Here is a 15,017-nt window from a genome sequence, read left to right on the forward strand (position 1 = left end):
AAAATTAGCGGATGCAAGAAGAATTACGCCAAAATGGTTAGGATTGGGGAAAAAACAAGCTCAATTCCAAGTGATGAGAGCATTGTTTATTCAATTGTGCATAATCTCTTATATGATACTTGACATGAAACAAATGATCTTCGTATAGTTTCCGTCTAAATGATATTGATTTCCTTGAGCCAAGCTGTATGCAGAGGGCATGGATCTCGCTTTCCTTCTGCTAGTGCCTTTTCCGTGAGCGAATAAAACCAGCCATTCCTCCACTTGAACTGTACATTTATTAGACAAATGTTCTACCATGTCATGATGCAGCTAAATAGGTTCGTATAGTTCGATCTTAAGCATTCTCACCTCCTTAACAGCAGTTGGAAAATGTGCAACTGCCCTGGAATAAGCACATAGCCTGTCTACCATTCCTCCTTCAAATGTTATTCCTTTTTCTGCAGCAGCAGCAGATGCTAGTTCCGCAATGAGGCTTTCTACCTGTAATAATCAACACTTACAGAGTAAATAGACACATTTATGCAGATTATCTGTGATATTCTTTATTACAAAAGATTAGTAGCACTTTTCTAGTGGAGATAGTTGACTAGATTATTTCCAGAACAATATAGAAAGGTTCACAATGCCAAATTGCAATAGTCTTGGGCAAAAATAAGATCACGAGTGTTATGTTTCATTCACTCACAAACCGGTAAGAAAAATTTACATACAAAAACAAATGAGTAGCTGCATCTCCAGCATGTTTTCTTAGCTTTGGAGCTAATTGTAAGAAGAGGATCTCCAAAATTATTTATATATAAAATCATAATCAAATGTAGAGTCATTTTAAAAATCCTTAGTAACAATGTATAACCTACAGTTTAGTCTGACGCCGTCCTCTTTTTGTAAATGATCTCCACTTCCATTTTGTCTCTACAATTTTCCAAACAGACCAATTTACATTGTATTGAGTACATCATAGGCTTACCTCAGTGCGATATTCCTTTTCAACGACACCAACAGTAGCTCCTGGATGACGAGCTCCAACAAGCATGAAAGCCGAGATCCATATCAGCTTCTCCAGCATTTGCTTCTGAAAAGCTTCCTTTTCAAGGACCTTAATCCAATAATTCATTATACATAATTGTCAGTGTCATCATCCTATCAAGAGTAAAACTACAGATACTGTTAAAGACGATTTTGAGAGTAAGGAAGCTTAAAGTGCAGAAAGAGCCAAAATAATACTATCGAAACATGCATGTATAGGATTGATCAAGATTCTTAAAGTGTGGCTTTTCTAAGGAAGCATTTTATGGAAGAAGAATAATTTGGTTCAAATTCAAGTTTTAAATTAGTTGTTTTGAAGATTTTTTCTTAAATACAGCTGGCTTCGCCAAGCCTTGATTGCAAACATTTTATAGTTATTGCAGGAGTCTAGGGATGAAATCAAGTTTGATGGCCCATGTTATGGTACCAATTGCCAAATCTATTTTTTTTTCCCAAATTTGTTTACGCTATTGCTAACTCATGAAGATGCCTGACAACAAGACTCCTAAGAAAGCTTCTTTTTCCATAACAAAGCTTAAATCTCCCTTTATCTTAAGAAGATGAGCATATCTACTAGGATATAGCTTCATATCGTCCAAGCAAATATATTGGAGCTGTATAAACAGTTAGATATTGCTAGGAAGATTCAGATGATTAACAGCATGCAGATGTTGAATCTGAATCTTTGCTTCTTCAGAAGCTGCAAAATTATGGTTAACCTAAGAAGCATCACACAAAATTACATGGCTAGAGTTCACTAAGGGTTCAATGACAACTTCTTGACCTGAGAGCTTTGGTAAGTGACGTTCGAATTTTCAGTAAGGTTTATTTTTCAGTTGCATGTAAGCGTGGAGTTGAAGCTCTAACAGTATCACCAACTCTCTTAGCTAGGTACGCATGTATCAAAGGTGTTCTCTTTTACTCTAATAAGGAGGACAGTGAACTCTTCATAAAGTATCATATTGAAGCAGTAACCGATGGCCAATTTCCTCAAGGTAGCTATAAATTTGAAGAAAAATGGCATTAAACTCCTCTACAGCTTACTTCAGAATCATTTTGTGTGTGTGTGTGTGTGTGTGTGTGTGTGTGTGTGTGTGTGTGTGTGAGACTGGAGAAGGTAAGCACAAATGTTTAAACATGTGTAGCAATTTTCCATCTGTGGAACACCACAAGAAACCACAGCATGAGAGGACATACCTTGCAAGAAAGGCCACCACCGTGGAGACGTGCCGCTATCGCTGATGCCCATTTGCCGAATACTGCTGTCAACCCTTCAGGGTTAGTGTCAGTCTTCCCATCAACCGGAGCTTCTCCGAGCTTCGACACAGCAAAATACGCCAAGACCTGATCTGCATCACCCAATCCCTTGCTTTCGAGCCACGGTTCAAGCATACCATTCTGGAAGAACACCAAATCTGCCACCACATTGCGATCCCAAATTATGGATCGTAAGGAAAGAGAGGGACTTCATTCGTGTTTAGGAAGATTAGGTTAAGCGCAGACCGTTCCACCGGGAGCGAGGGGTGGAAGCAAGGACGGCCTCGAGGTCATCGTTGCGGGTACAAACGAGTATCGGGCCTTGAAAATCGGCGGGCACCGGCTGACCCCTTCCTACGACAGCGTCACGACCGTCTCCCAGGGATCGCAGCATCTGGCCGACCCTCCCTCCGCCGACGATCACCGCGGGCGCCACGGCGGTGCCCATCGTCGCCGTGGAAGCCCTAATCCCGCGCCTAGGGAATGAATAGCAGCGGGAGAAGAGGCAGGCGGTGGCGGTAGACGGTGCCAAAGAAAGCTTAACGGAGGTTGGCATCTCGGCGGCGGAGAGGCGTCATAGCGGCGCCCGCGATGGCTCGATATGTTTAGCGAGTGAAGCAGAGGAGAGCCACCCGTTTTGCCGTAATCCGATTTGGTTCAGCTCATGCTCATGTGACGACCTCGTGCCCTTGAATGCACTTTGGCCAGGGTCTGGTAAAAAACTAAACAAATAAATAAATAAATAAAAATGAAAAATTAACTTGATATGCAAATCAAAACGATAAATCAATTGTTCTGAATTAATTTGGTTTAAAGTATTTTTCCCGATTGCTACGAATCATCAACAGCTTGAACGAGGCCGCTGAAATATTATGAATCATCCATGAGACCAATGTAAGAGTCCGAGGCCACTTACAGATCAAAAGAACTTGAGTTTGTAAGTTGTGAGCCTTTACAAAGAAGCAGCTTTGGCCTCATAAAGAGCCTTTTCAGCTCTGGCCATTCCGGAGGATGTATTTGTAGGCCCCAAAGTGACAGCAACGTCGAGAAGAACCTGTGCCGGCTGAAGAGAATAGACCAGGCACCAGACTCGTCGGGGGCTGACGCTTGCTTCTTAGACAAGGATGCGATGAAATTTGCTGGCTGTGATCTCCTTCGAGGAGAAGATACTGAATCGACAACCATCAACTTCTAAGCTGCCAGAGGCCCTGTATAAGACAAGAAGTGAATAAAATGGAAGAACTTGAATGATATGTTAATCTTATTGTGCATGAAAAGTTGAAATAGCTAAGAGAAATACTATATGAAACCAGGTTTTCTAGCATTCTCGAATTTCTACGTATTATATGAAATTTAGCATAAATAAATTCAGGATATAATGATAAAACTGATTGAACTAGCATCTGATAGATTTTTGTGGTGGAATGATATTGCATTCAAAAGACATTGTGAAAGATGGTGATGAGGAAAAGATGACGAAGATGTTGTGTCAAAAAGAAATTTATATATCTCTGTAATAGTATGATATTATCTATTTTATATCTAAATCCTCATGATTTTATTTTTAGATTCTATCCAGAAGATCTCATACAATAGAGATATTTTACATTCTTTTAAATTCATAATATTTTTCATATATTTCCAATATGGGACTTTGATTGTATCTTTAACAATTCTCGACTTAAACGAAAGACTACCATTACTTTCATGGTTCTACTCCAGACCTCCGCGCAAACATCCACATCTGGTCACTCCTAACTTGCTCCGAGCCTTCTCGCAAGCATCTGATCACCCTGATATGCTCCGGACCTTTCTCGTGAATATCCGGCCAATTGTTAGGACCAAAAGAATTAAGATATCTTCACAATGATATAACATTGTCCACTTTGAGTCTAAGCCCTCATGATTTTATTTTTGAGATTTATTTAAAAGATCTCATACCAATGGATTCATAATCATTTTCATGTGTTTTAAATGTGGGACTTTGTTTGCAACCATTGCAACCCAACAATCCCCTCAAACGAAGGATCGCCCCTCAAGTCTATCAGCTTGATGTTATTTGATCATTGACCCACCAGGACTTTCTTGTCTCTCAGTTCAACCGGCCTACTAGGACTTCCTTGTCTCTCAGTCCACCCAACCTACTAGGACTTCCTTACCCCTCAGTTCAACCGACTTTCTAGGTTTTGTGTAGCCGCAACTAGGACTTCTCTGCCTGATGTCTGATCGTCTTGATCCAGACAGCTCGATTGGACCATGACTTTTGTGCACAGTCAGCAGTCAGCGGCTAGTCCTTTTGACAATCTGGGCTCTAACATCAATTGTTAGGACTAAAAGACTTAAGATATCTCCACAATAGCATGATATTGTCCACTTTTAACTTAAATACTCGTGATTTTATTTTTAGACTTTACCCGTCTTTTGTGGGACTTTGTTTACAATCATTGCAACCAATAACCCTGGCATGCTCCGGACCTTTCCTGTGAGCATCTTGTTATCTTGATCTGCTCTAGGCCATCCCCTCAATTTCGTTCAAGGTCACCTCATATGACATCTGGTATGGACCATGGCTCTGATATCATTTACTGTGTCCAAAAGAATTCACATATATGTACAATTGCATGATATTATCAACTTTGGGTCTAAGCTCTCGTGACTTTATTTTTGGACTCTATCAAAAAGACTTCATACTAATGAAGATATCTTATATCTTTTAAATATATGATTTTTTTCCATATATTTTTAATATATAACTTTATTGATTCCGCGGAGGGAGTGAAGAAAATTAGATTATTGCATTTACTTGGGCAAAACCATATTAATATAAGATAGGAAAGCATAGTATGAACACCGGAAATGCAACAAGCTAAACGTGCATGGACAAGATGATATGCTAAGAAAGGATGAAGAACATAGAGGATGCATAAGGAAAAGCGTAAGTATGAACACACTGTAATCGGAACAAGCAAAACATGCATATATCGTAAGAGAATTGTAAAGAAAGAGATTTATGAGCAAAAAGAAAATAACAATAAGATGGATAATCTATGTCTGTTAACAAAATCAAACAAGATTTAAACTACCTCTTTAAAGCAAAGGTGTTGCATGGGTAGAAAACAGGAATGTAAGAAGCATAACCTTGAAAAATACTGACAATAAAATAATTGCACAAAAACGTAACATGTGTATGCTTATATGTTAGCACACTTTTATTTAGATTCTTTTGTTCAAGTCATGCCAAATAGTCAGTTCAAGCCCTGCATCTGATTTTAAAAAGATATATATATTAAACCAACAATCCTCTTTTTGTTCTTATTTTTAATGATGGGAATCCCTACTTCCAAGAATCATCAAATAGGAATGACAGATTCTCCAATATATATATATATAAAAATATCCTCCTATACTTGGTGGCTAAGTAGTGATAGATTCAAATCTTGCAAAAAAATAAAGTACAAAAGACAATCCATTGCATTAGCTATGAAGATCGGAAGATTTACTTTACTTCAATGTGCATACCATTGAGATAACGATTGACCAAACCCTACAACAGATGCTAACCAAATCAACTTAGCTGGTTGTTAACAGAAATTTAACATCTACATATGCTCAACGCCTATGTTATTGGATTAAAAAAAAAGATAGCTAAAACTTTTTGAAATAAGATTTTCTTCCTATTCTCACAAACATAATCCACACGCAAATGTTACTTCTACTTGATGTTCTACGGTACAACATCAATAAATCAAGTAGCTACTTAAATGCAAGCATATCTAGATAAGCCATATTTCAGTATCTCATTATTCTCTAATTCCAACCAAAACATAAATCTCAAAGACATGGATGACCAAATATCTCTCGTTATGTAAATAAGTAAAACTAATGGAAGAAACTTCTAGAGGTTCAACCAGAAAACGCAGCTAAGGGTTAAAAAAAACAAAGGAATAAGCCCACGACAGATTCAATGCAGTTTTCACAGAGGCTTGCAATTTGCAAAACTGAAATAGTTACTTCCGGAAACAATTTTGAAACAGAGAAAAGAAGGAAGCTCATCACTATGCGGAATCGACCACAGCATACCGATATGGAAAAAATCAATGATCTCAGCTTAAACAATTCTGCATTGGCCCGATCCATTATGATACTCATCCATAAACAAGCAGCATCTAAGACGAAAGAGGATTATCTAAGACAAGAGGAAAAACATAGAATCTTACAGAAATCGCCGCAGCGGCAAACCTAAGCGATAGTTCCAAACGTCGAGATCTATCAAAAAACGGCGGAACTCTAAATTAAGGAGTCAAAGTGACCATCGGGGATGAAGATTCTCACCGATCGCTAGGTGCCGAGGCGACAGCCGGGATCCGCCGAAGGAGCGGCGACCTCGGCTCCACCGGATCGCCGTCCAGTGACAGAGCCGAGAGAGAGAGACTGAAGGTCAACAAAACGGTTCGTTCGAACCGATATAATACATTTACGAGTGAACCGGCCGGTTTAAAGAGCGCTGGACTATCGGTTGCCACAGCAACCTTTGCTTAAACTCTCAGTCAATTGCAAGCCAACACGTGTTCCTGTTAATTACATTCCCTATACCCCACAGAATCATGGTTAAAACTGCATAATTATCGGATTGAGACATGCACTCAGCCCACCGGTTTATCGTTACTTTGTGCTCTAATCATCATCATTGAGAAATTAGAATAACTAATTGAAACTTATCCGAAACAAGACACTAATCATAACAGATTAGTGTAAAGAGGCAATCCATGTCTTAGTTGGTTAACAAACTCACTCGAGGAAAAAAACCATGCAGGTCTTAGTTAGTTCATTGGCTCGCTTGATCGACTTCATTTGTTGTGTTAAGTCACAAACTTCATACTTAGTGATTAGTGATTCATTGGTTCGTAGAATGAAAATGAGATTGATAAAGTAGAGAATGAGAATGATTTCTCTCATTTTGGTCCGTAATGACTCATTCTCATGTTTGAGGATTGAATCTATGGAATCCATCATTAATCTCTCAAATCAAATATCAACTTTCAATTCTTTTCTCATTCCATCTAACCACCCCTTTAGTGATGCAGAAGAGTTGAGCAGTTTTTAAATGTCATAATTTTTAATTTAGATTAAATTATAAGACATACAATATATCAAATCAAAATTCATTCAAATATCTATAAATGATTATCGAATGGAATCTGTAACGACATAATTTCATATTAAAAAAACATAGTTTAAAATTTTTTGTAATGCTCAACAAAAAAATTTAGCCTTTTTATTTTTTTTGTTATCTTTTGCCCATTCAAGATTTGAAAGTATTTTCCTCTTTTATATAGATGTAGAGTTTGAGGCTATTTAAACATTTGATTAGTTAATTTTTATCAATAAGATTTCAGCATCTTTTATCCAAAATTTTAAATTTTTTTTATGCCAATTTTCTTAATACTTTAATAAATTAATAGATTTTTAGAAGATTACTTCTAGATTTATATTTGTATTTGAATCAACGGAATTAATAGTATCTTATTAGTAAAAGTAGATGCTTATGCCAAAGCAACTACTCCACTTGACTTAGATTGTGTTTTAAGAAAGAAATACATGATACCAAGTTGTGAGTGACTCAAGCAACATCATACCCAAAAAAAACATAAACATGCAATTCAACGACAAAATCCAAATGTTTGGCTTCATATAACCACTAAAAATCATACCAAAAAACAAAACAATGGGCTTTGCTTAGCTTTGCTCATCCGCTTCTTGCTTATCCGATTGATGCACTTGAGAGTGGAACCAATCACCCTTTCTATCCTTTCCAAGGACGTTAATTATATTACCCAAAGTAATTGCCAAAGGGGGTTCCAAAGCATAGATTGGAACTTGATGCTAAAATAAAATAGTTACAAGAGATGATCAAATAGAATTGCCATGGAAGAAGAAGAAGAGAGAGCGAGAGAAAGGGCCCCACCATGCACCTTGGCCTTGTAAATGATCTCATTCCTTGAATGGTGCCTTTCATGAGTCCCTCCATTATTTACTTCTTTGGATATCTAGTGCATTTATCACTAAGCTTGAAGGAGATGGCTAACAATGCATATGATATTTGGGTGCGGGACCCCTTACCATTGGATAAGTACACACTCAATGCCTCAATGGGGATCCATAGATACAAAATTTGAGGAGGAGGAATATTTTGTTGGGATTATGTCATTCTGGTTTTGTTAATATATAATTACAAATATCTCGTACGGGAACTAACTATTTATTTATTTGTAATTGTAAAATTGTAAAAAATAATTATTTAAATTTAATAAAATTTGCATAAATAGAATTTTACCCATCTTTATAAATGCTCCTCCACTTGCTCGTCTACACAGCACGCCCCGCGAAACAGAGCTCGAGGCTTTCCGATGAGGCCGATGAACGGATTCCACAGCTCCGCCGCCGTCGCGCCGCCGCCGACTGCCACCCACCGCCCCACCAGCCTTCCTCACTCGGCGTTGCACTCCCCCGTCCCGTACCTCTTCGGCGGCCTCGCCGTCATGCTCGGCCTCATCGGCCTCGCCCTCCTCATCCTCGCCTGCTCCTACTGGAAGCTCGCCGGATACCTAGACTCCGAAGGAAACGCTTCTGGCGGAAGAGGCTCCGGCGCAGACCCCGAGGCTGCCGATGCCGCCTGCGCCGTCCGTGTTAAGTGCCCGCGCGACTTCGAGGAGAGATTCGTCGTGATCATGGCCGGCGACTGCAAGCCCACCTTCCTTGCCACCCCTACCGCCGGCGTCTCCTCCGCGTCTTCCTTCGCCAACAGGAGCGACGACGCCGAGGACGCGGCGGCCGTGACGGACGGGAAGAAGACGGAGACCACGGTGAGTTCACCGCCCGGTGACGCGACCCAAGGGGCCAGAGTGACTGATTAGGTTTTTCACGTGCATATTTTTTTCCCTCTTTCTTTATATTAGATTGTATAGTTTTCTATAATTTCAAAGAATTGAGGGTCTTTTCTGAATTGATTTACGCAAAAGACAAACTGTAAATCTTAGTCTCAACTCTCAACTAAAATTCTGGTTGGCTGTCAGTATTCATGAAATAATCATATCAAAATATAAAATAAAATTATTTTCACTATTTTAAAAAATTTTGTCGAAACTCAGTGTTTTTTTTTGGGATATTTTTTAAGTTAAATTTTTTGTCAAAACTTAAAATAATTTCACTATTGATTGCAGAAATCGTCACCGCCGCGAAAATATTTTTAAAATCTTTGTCAAAACTCACTGTTTATTTTTGGAACAAAAATATTTATGAAGTTAAATTTTTTGTCAAAATTAAAAATAATTTCATTATTCATTATATATATATATATATATATATATATATATATATATATATATATATATATATATATATAGGTCAAGTAATTTCATTATTATTAAAGTAAAAAATACTTAAAATAGAATATATACATATAGTAGAATAAATATACATACATATACTAACTATAAATATACACGTACATACTAAATGTGTCTGGTAAGGTCAAGTAATTTCAATATTTATTTTTATTCGGGATGAATTTAGGATTTTAGGTTGGGAGAGAGGTGGGTTGATGCGTCTCCTAACTATACGATAACTTGTTCCATAAAAGTGACGTCATAAGACAACATGATTGATCAATCGACAGTCAATAGCCTAAACTCTTCCTTCGCTTTTAAGGGATTTTAGATCGCAAGACAGCATGATTGATCAGTCACAATGGTGCATCCAAGTTTAAGCCTACTCGGATTGTAGCCCGAGGGCAAATAGCAGTCATAACTCATAAAGGATAAAAAAAAATCAGAATTTATCACGGGAGAAAGAAAAAGAAACGAGAGAATGAGGAAACAACCTAGGTAACGATGTTGATATCGACACTTGTAGCCAACAATCTGGATAGATCATTGTTGGGACCGAAAAGTAGCTAGAGGGGGGGGTGAATAGCTCGTCGCGTGCTAGATGCTCGTCGTTACTTGTTTCTTCAAGATGTGCAGCGGAAAATACAGAAACAAACCACACAACGCTAACAAGGTTGGTTTACTTGGTATCCACCTCACAATAGGTGACTAGTCCAAGGATCCACACCTACACACACACCCTCCACTAATAAAACTCTCCTTTATGGTAACTACCAAGGGCGGAGAAGCCCTACAAGACTCAATACAAGAAGAAAGGGAAAGGTAATGAAATACAAGCTTACAAGCTTACAATGAGAGCAAAAACCCTAACCCTAGTTTCTTCTTCTTGCTTTGATCCGCCTCTTGACTTGGAAGAACCTCCAAGAGCCTTCAAGAACTGGCGATCTCGAGCTTGAGAAGAGCTGTGGAGAAACTGGTGAAGGTCTGAAATGAATCGGTGAAGAGATGCCGAAGACAACGCTCGCCTGCGGCTCAAATACGACGCAACGGTCGGATCCCGATCGATTTGATTATTCCCAATTGATCGGGGAGGCTTTAGATCGATCCACGGATCGATCCAGAGCGCCTCTGTGCTCTGGAAAAACGCCTGGATCGATCCATGGATTGATCCAGCGCTTATCGCGCGAAGCAGCAGCGTCTCAATCGATCCACTGATCGATTGGGACCTCTGGATCGATCCACTGATTGATCCAGAGGCTCTTTGTTCGCTGGGAAAGGCCTGGATCGATCCACTGATCGATCCAGCTCTTGGTTTTTGCCCAAAACCAAGTCCCAAGCCTCTCAAACCAACATCCGGTCAACCTTGACCTATTGGTACATCATGTCTAGCATCTGGTCACTCCTTTGACCTGCTAGGACTTCCCACCAAGTGTCCGGTCAATCCCTTTGACCCACTTGAACTTTTCTCTTCGTGCCAAGTATCCGGTCACTCCCTTGACCTACTTGGATTTCCCAACACCAAATGTCTGATTATCCTTGATCCATCTGGATTTTCCCTTGCCTGGCTTCACTCACCAGGACTTCCATTCTGCCTAGCTTCACTCACTAGGACTTTCACCTGGCTTCACTCACCAGGATTTCCTTCTGCCTAGCTTCACTCACTAGGACTTTCACCTGGCTTCACTCACCAGGATTTCCTTCCACCTAGCGTCACTCACTAGGACTTCTTTCTGCCTGGCTTCACTCACCAGAATTTCCTTCTGCCTGGCTTCACTCACCAGGACTTTCCTTCTTCCGCCTAACATCCCAGTTAGGACTTCCCAGTCAGGTATCCGAAGCCTCTTGACCTACTTGACTTTTCTTCATTTACACTGATCAATCCCTGATCAGAATCTCCTCACATGAACAACTGCACATGCATTGTCCATTATGTCTGCATGTATTGTCAAACATCGAAACTATGACCAAGACTCAAGCTTGATCAACTCAATCAACCTTGACCTAAGGAATATTACACCAACAATCATCCAGATTGACTCTGCCATCGGTCAATCAACAATTAACAGTCTAAACTCTTTATACGACTAGGGACCGCAGACTCCTAATTCTCCGCTACATTTTATAAGTTGAGGAACTAGGACATAGAAATGAGTAGTAAAAAAAATCATAAAAGGATGAAAACTATGGACTTTAAAATAAATAACGGAGGGGCACCAAAAATCCTGAAAAATAAAAGGTTGTATTTGAAGTTAAAAAATGAATTTTTAAGTGAAATAAGTTTTTTTTTTATCAAAATATTGTTTTGATTAAAGCTACTATAATAAAAAAAACTCGATGAGAATGATTTGAAATTAGTTTTAACCAACTACTTTATGTTGGAGCACTTTAATTAAAATTATTACAAATAATCACATTAAACTCTAATTATAGTATAAAAACAATTAATAGTTTATTTTATGATTTTGTAGTGATAATGAAAATTAAAGTCTCCACCAATCCACTAATACAATTTCTAAAATTTTTATCTCTTAGGGAATCAAATCCCTACTGATCACTGTAATTTAATAATATGATTAGACAAAATTTCAAATTTTTTAGAAATTTTGTTAAATTCCAAATTTAAAAGAAAAGCCAAAGGAGAGGATCAAAAAACCCCCCTCCAAAATTATGCTTCAAGATTTGTGCCAAGGGATTTGGAAAGCTCCTCTCACTTCTTTTTCTTCTATTTTTGTTTTATTCATTAGTAAGTAGACTACACGCCAAACACGAAACCGGATCAGCATTCAGCAGAGGGTTAGAAGGGCACGACGCCGTAGTCGGTCTCCACCAATGCGAACTCCGCCGCCGCCGCGTCTCCCACTGCGGTCTCGACCTCGTCCCTCTTCGCGAACCGCCCCTTGATCCGTGGCCGCGACTCCGCGTAGGCCTTCCGAGACGCGTACCTGATCATCTTCTCGAACCGCCGGCTCTTCCGCTTCTCTCGGTACCTCATCACCCTGGCCTCCCGATCCGTCCGCGCCGCCACTCTGGTGTAGGCATTCGCGAAGTCCGGCGCTGTGCCTCCGCTCACGCTTCCGTCCGGCACCACACCCGTCTCTGACGACGATACCTTTTCCGATCCAACCGCAATTGAGTAAGAAATCGTAGATCAGCATCAAAAAGGGCTTTTAGATCTGAGGGCTTGATGTGTACTTACGCTATGGCTCATTGATCGGGTGATGTAGGAGCTGTAGGAGGGGTTCGATTGGCCGCGGTCAAGCTCGACGGAGGCATCGGGCTGGAGGAACGACGGAGGCGGCCGAGATTCGATGACTCCGGCGTGCTTGGAGAGGAAGGGAACGACGCTGTCCGTCTGGTGGATTTGCGCTTCTATCGAAGCGGCGTATTCCATGCCAAGGCACGAATCCACGTCCGACAAGAGGTAATCCGTATAGTTAAGCTCCGGCACTGCTCCGATCTGCTTGGGTCGACTCGAGAGGAGAAACGACTCGGCCTTGGCCGCCGCGTCCGTCGCCGCCTCTTCCTCGTTGATCAGGAACGCGGCCACGGCGGAGTAGGGTTTGAGAGGCTCGAGGAAGGGGAGGAGCGGTGCGCGGTCGTGGCGGCGGGCTAGGGGGTTGGCGCAGTGGATGTCGGCGTCGCAGGCGACGCAGAGCGCCGCCGCGTCCGCCTTGCAGGTGACCGCGGCGGGCGCCTGCTCGCACACCTCGCAGATCCAAACGCGCTCGTGACGCCTGCCGCCGGCGAACGCCTCCGTCCCGCCGTGCACCCTCGCGTCGCACCCGCCGCAGAGGTACGCCGCGTGCGCGCCGCAGTACAGCGCCGCCGCCGCCGACTTGCACGCGTCGCACCTCCTTCGCTCCCAAATTCTTCTTTTCGCCTCCGCTTCACTCGCCATTTGCTCTTCCTTTCGAGTTTAACTTCAAAAATCGTCTTAACGAGTTAAATAGAAGAAGACGATGATGATTGGAAGAAGACTAATCACCCCGGCGACTGCGTCAGAGTGTTACTTCCCCACCCGTTGTCTGATTGGAAAAAAGATCGTGGGACCATTCGGGTCCGCTGGTTTGACGAGTGATAGAGCGGGTGGCGTGTAACTCGGAAAAACTCGGTGACGGTTAACTTTGACATAGTTTAGCCAGACCGATGGATACGTGGTGGCTCCGAGACCTCGCGAAAAGATACGGGAACTTTAAAACGGGTCGGCATTGGTGGCACCGCATCCACGTAGTGTCGCTGTGCCGACGTGGGCCCCGTGAGCCACAAGGTGTGCAAAATCTTCAATTAATTATTATCTCATCTCTTATTTAATATTTATAATTCCCTATTCAGTGCTACAATTACTAACGCAAGCCCCGGATTGGTATAATTTTTGTTCCAATAAATTTTAGAATTAATTTTCAACTAATATAAAATATTTAATTAGATATTAGATCTTTGTGTAGGTTAAAATAGCCTCATAATTTATCTATATCTTATAGCGATATCATTTTTCTTTAATAATTAGTAACATGTGAAATAATTAAACTCCAAATAGTTCCAAAATCCAGGTCAGATATATTTGACTACTATCTGTCATTATTATTTAGATATTAAACGTGTGGCCCCAGTTAAACTAGAGCCCATTTTTATTTTTCTGGGGTCGATTAATTAATTCCGAAAGCAGAGTCTTCCTGACGATGGCGATGACGTCACCGCTCCTTCAATTGCCATTTGCGCCAGAGTTCAGGACAGGCGACGGCTTCATCCTCCAACGACAGGCGCCTCCGTTGAGGCGCGGAGGCTGCAGAGCGGCCCGGCTAATGTTTTCCTACTGAATTGTTGCAGGGGATCCGCGAAGCCGCGCGTGCCAAAAGGTTGTGGGGCCCGGTTATTAATTGGGCAAATTACGCTATGTCTTAACAGTGACTGCTATCCGTTTGGCCAGCGTATATATCGGACTCTTGATTCAATATGTATTTTTACCTTTTTTTGTTTTTAAAAAAAGACGGAAATATAATTTCTTACTTCTTTTATATCCTTCTAATTATAGAACAAATAGAACCACCCAGAGTTAAATTATCTTAGCGTTTTATCCGCTTCTTAGTTTTGTTGAATTAGAATGGATGAATAACACACGTAAGATACATATTAATATGTAAGAGGAATAAGTCCCTTCGGATGGGTCTAATGGTTAGCGCATGAGGTATTATCATAATGAGGACTGAGGTTCGAATCTCGGCAAAAGACGAGGTAAATACCTCCCTTATGTGTTAGTCATTATTCCAAAGGTTAGTAGCCGTTCGTAATTTACCTCTTCCGTGTTGACCTTGGGACGGGTTGACGAGGGTGCTCGGGACGAATGTA

General features: G+C 40.8%; 3 protein-coding genes and 1 long non-coding RNA gene across 7 annotated transcripts; 2 read left to right on the plus strand and 2 right to left on the minus strand.

The window, feature by feature from the left end:
* Positions 1–23: 23 nt before the first annotated feature.
* Positions 24–6,752, minus strand: LOC122055348. 4 transcript variants are annotated; one of them, XM_042616731.1, is made up of 8 exons: positions 6,619–6,708; positions 6,504–6,552; positions 3,203–3,494; positions 2,533–2,997; positions 2,227–2,444; positions 971–1,099; positions 352–483; positions 24–269 (listed from the first exon to the last, which is right to left on the minus strand). In XM_042616731.1, the coding sequence occupies exons 4-8, from the start codon at positions 2,840–2,842 to the stop codon at positions 156–158; spliced, it is 903 nt and encodes a 300-aa protein (XP_042472665.1). In that variant the 5' UTR covers positions 2,843–2,997; positions 3,203–3,494; positions 6,504–6,552; positions 6,619–6,708; the 3' UTR covers positions 24–155. The 4 variants fall into 4 exon arrangements, with proteins under 4 accessions (XP_042472665.1, XP_042472666.1, XP_042472667.1 ...); XM_042616732.1 differs by having other exon boundaries at positions 2,533–3,008; XM_042616733.1 differs by lacking the exon at positions 6,504–6,552 and having other exon boundaries at positions 6,619–6,752.
* A 1,887-nt stretch (positions 6,753–8,639) lies between these two features.
* On the plus strand, positions 8,640–9,364 carry LOC121967990 (protein GLUTAMINE DUMPER 3-like). The gene has a single exon (XM_042518518.1). The coding sequence runs from the start codon at positions 8,694–8,696 to the stop codon at positions 9,198–9,200; it is 507 nt and encodes a 168-aa protein (XP_042374452.1). The 5' UTR covers positions 8,640–8,693; the 3' UTR covers positions 9,201–9,364.
* Positions 9,365–12,244: 2,880 nt separating this feature from the next.
* LOC122055349 (zinc finger protein CONSTANS-LIKE 3-like) lies at positions 12,245–13,668 on the minus strand. The gene is made up of 2 exons (XM_042616735.1): positions 12,868–13,668; positions 12,245–12,780 (listed from the first exon to the last, which is right to left on the minus strand). The coding sequence occupies exons 1-2, from the start codon at positions 13,567–13,569 to the stop codon at positions 12,466–12,468; spliced, it is 1,017 nt and encodes a 338-aa protein (XP_042472669.1). The 5' UTR covers positions 13,570–13,668; the 3' UTR covers positions 12,245–12,465.
* On the plus strand, positions 12,662–14,697 carry LOC122055351. The gene is made up of 2 exons (XR_006132866.1): positions 12,662–12,804; positions 12,896–14,697. It is a non-coding gene; the product is annotated as an uncharacterized LOC122055351 (long non-coding RNA).
* The last annotated feature ends 320 nt before the right edge of the window (positions 14,698–15,017 follow it).

Source organism: Zingiber officinale, chromosome 3B, assembly GCF_018446385.1.
Source record: "Zingiber officinale cultivar Zhangliang chromosome 3B, Zo_v1.1, whole genome shotgun sequence".
In the NCBI taxonomy this organism is placed as follows: domain Eukaryota; kingdom Viridiplantae; phylum Streptophyta; class Magnoliopsida; order Zingiberales; family Zingiberaceae; genus Zingiber; species Zingiber officinale.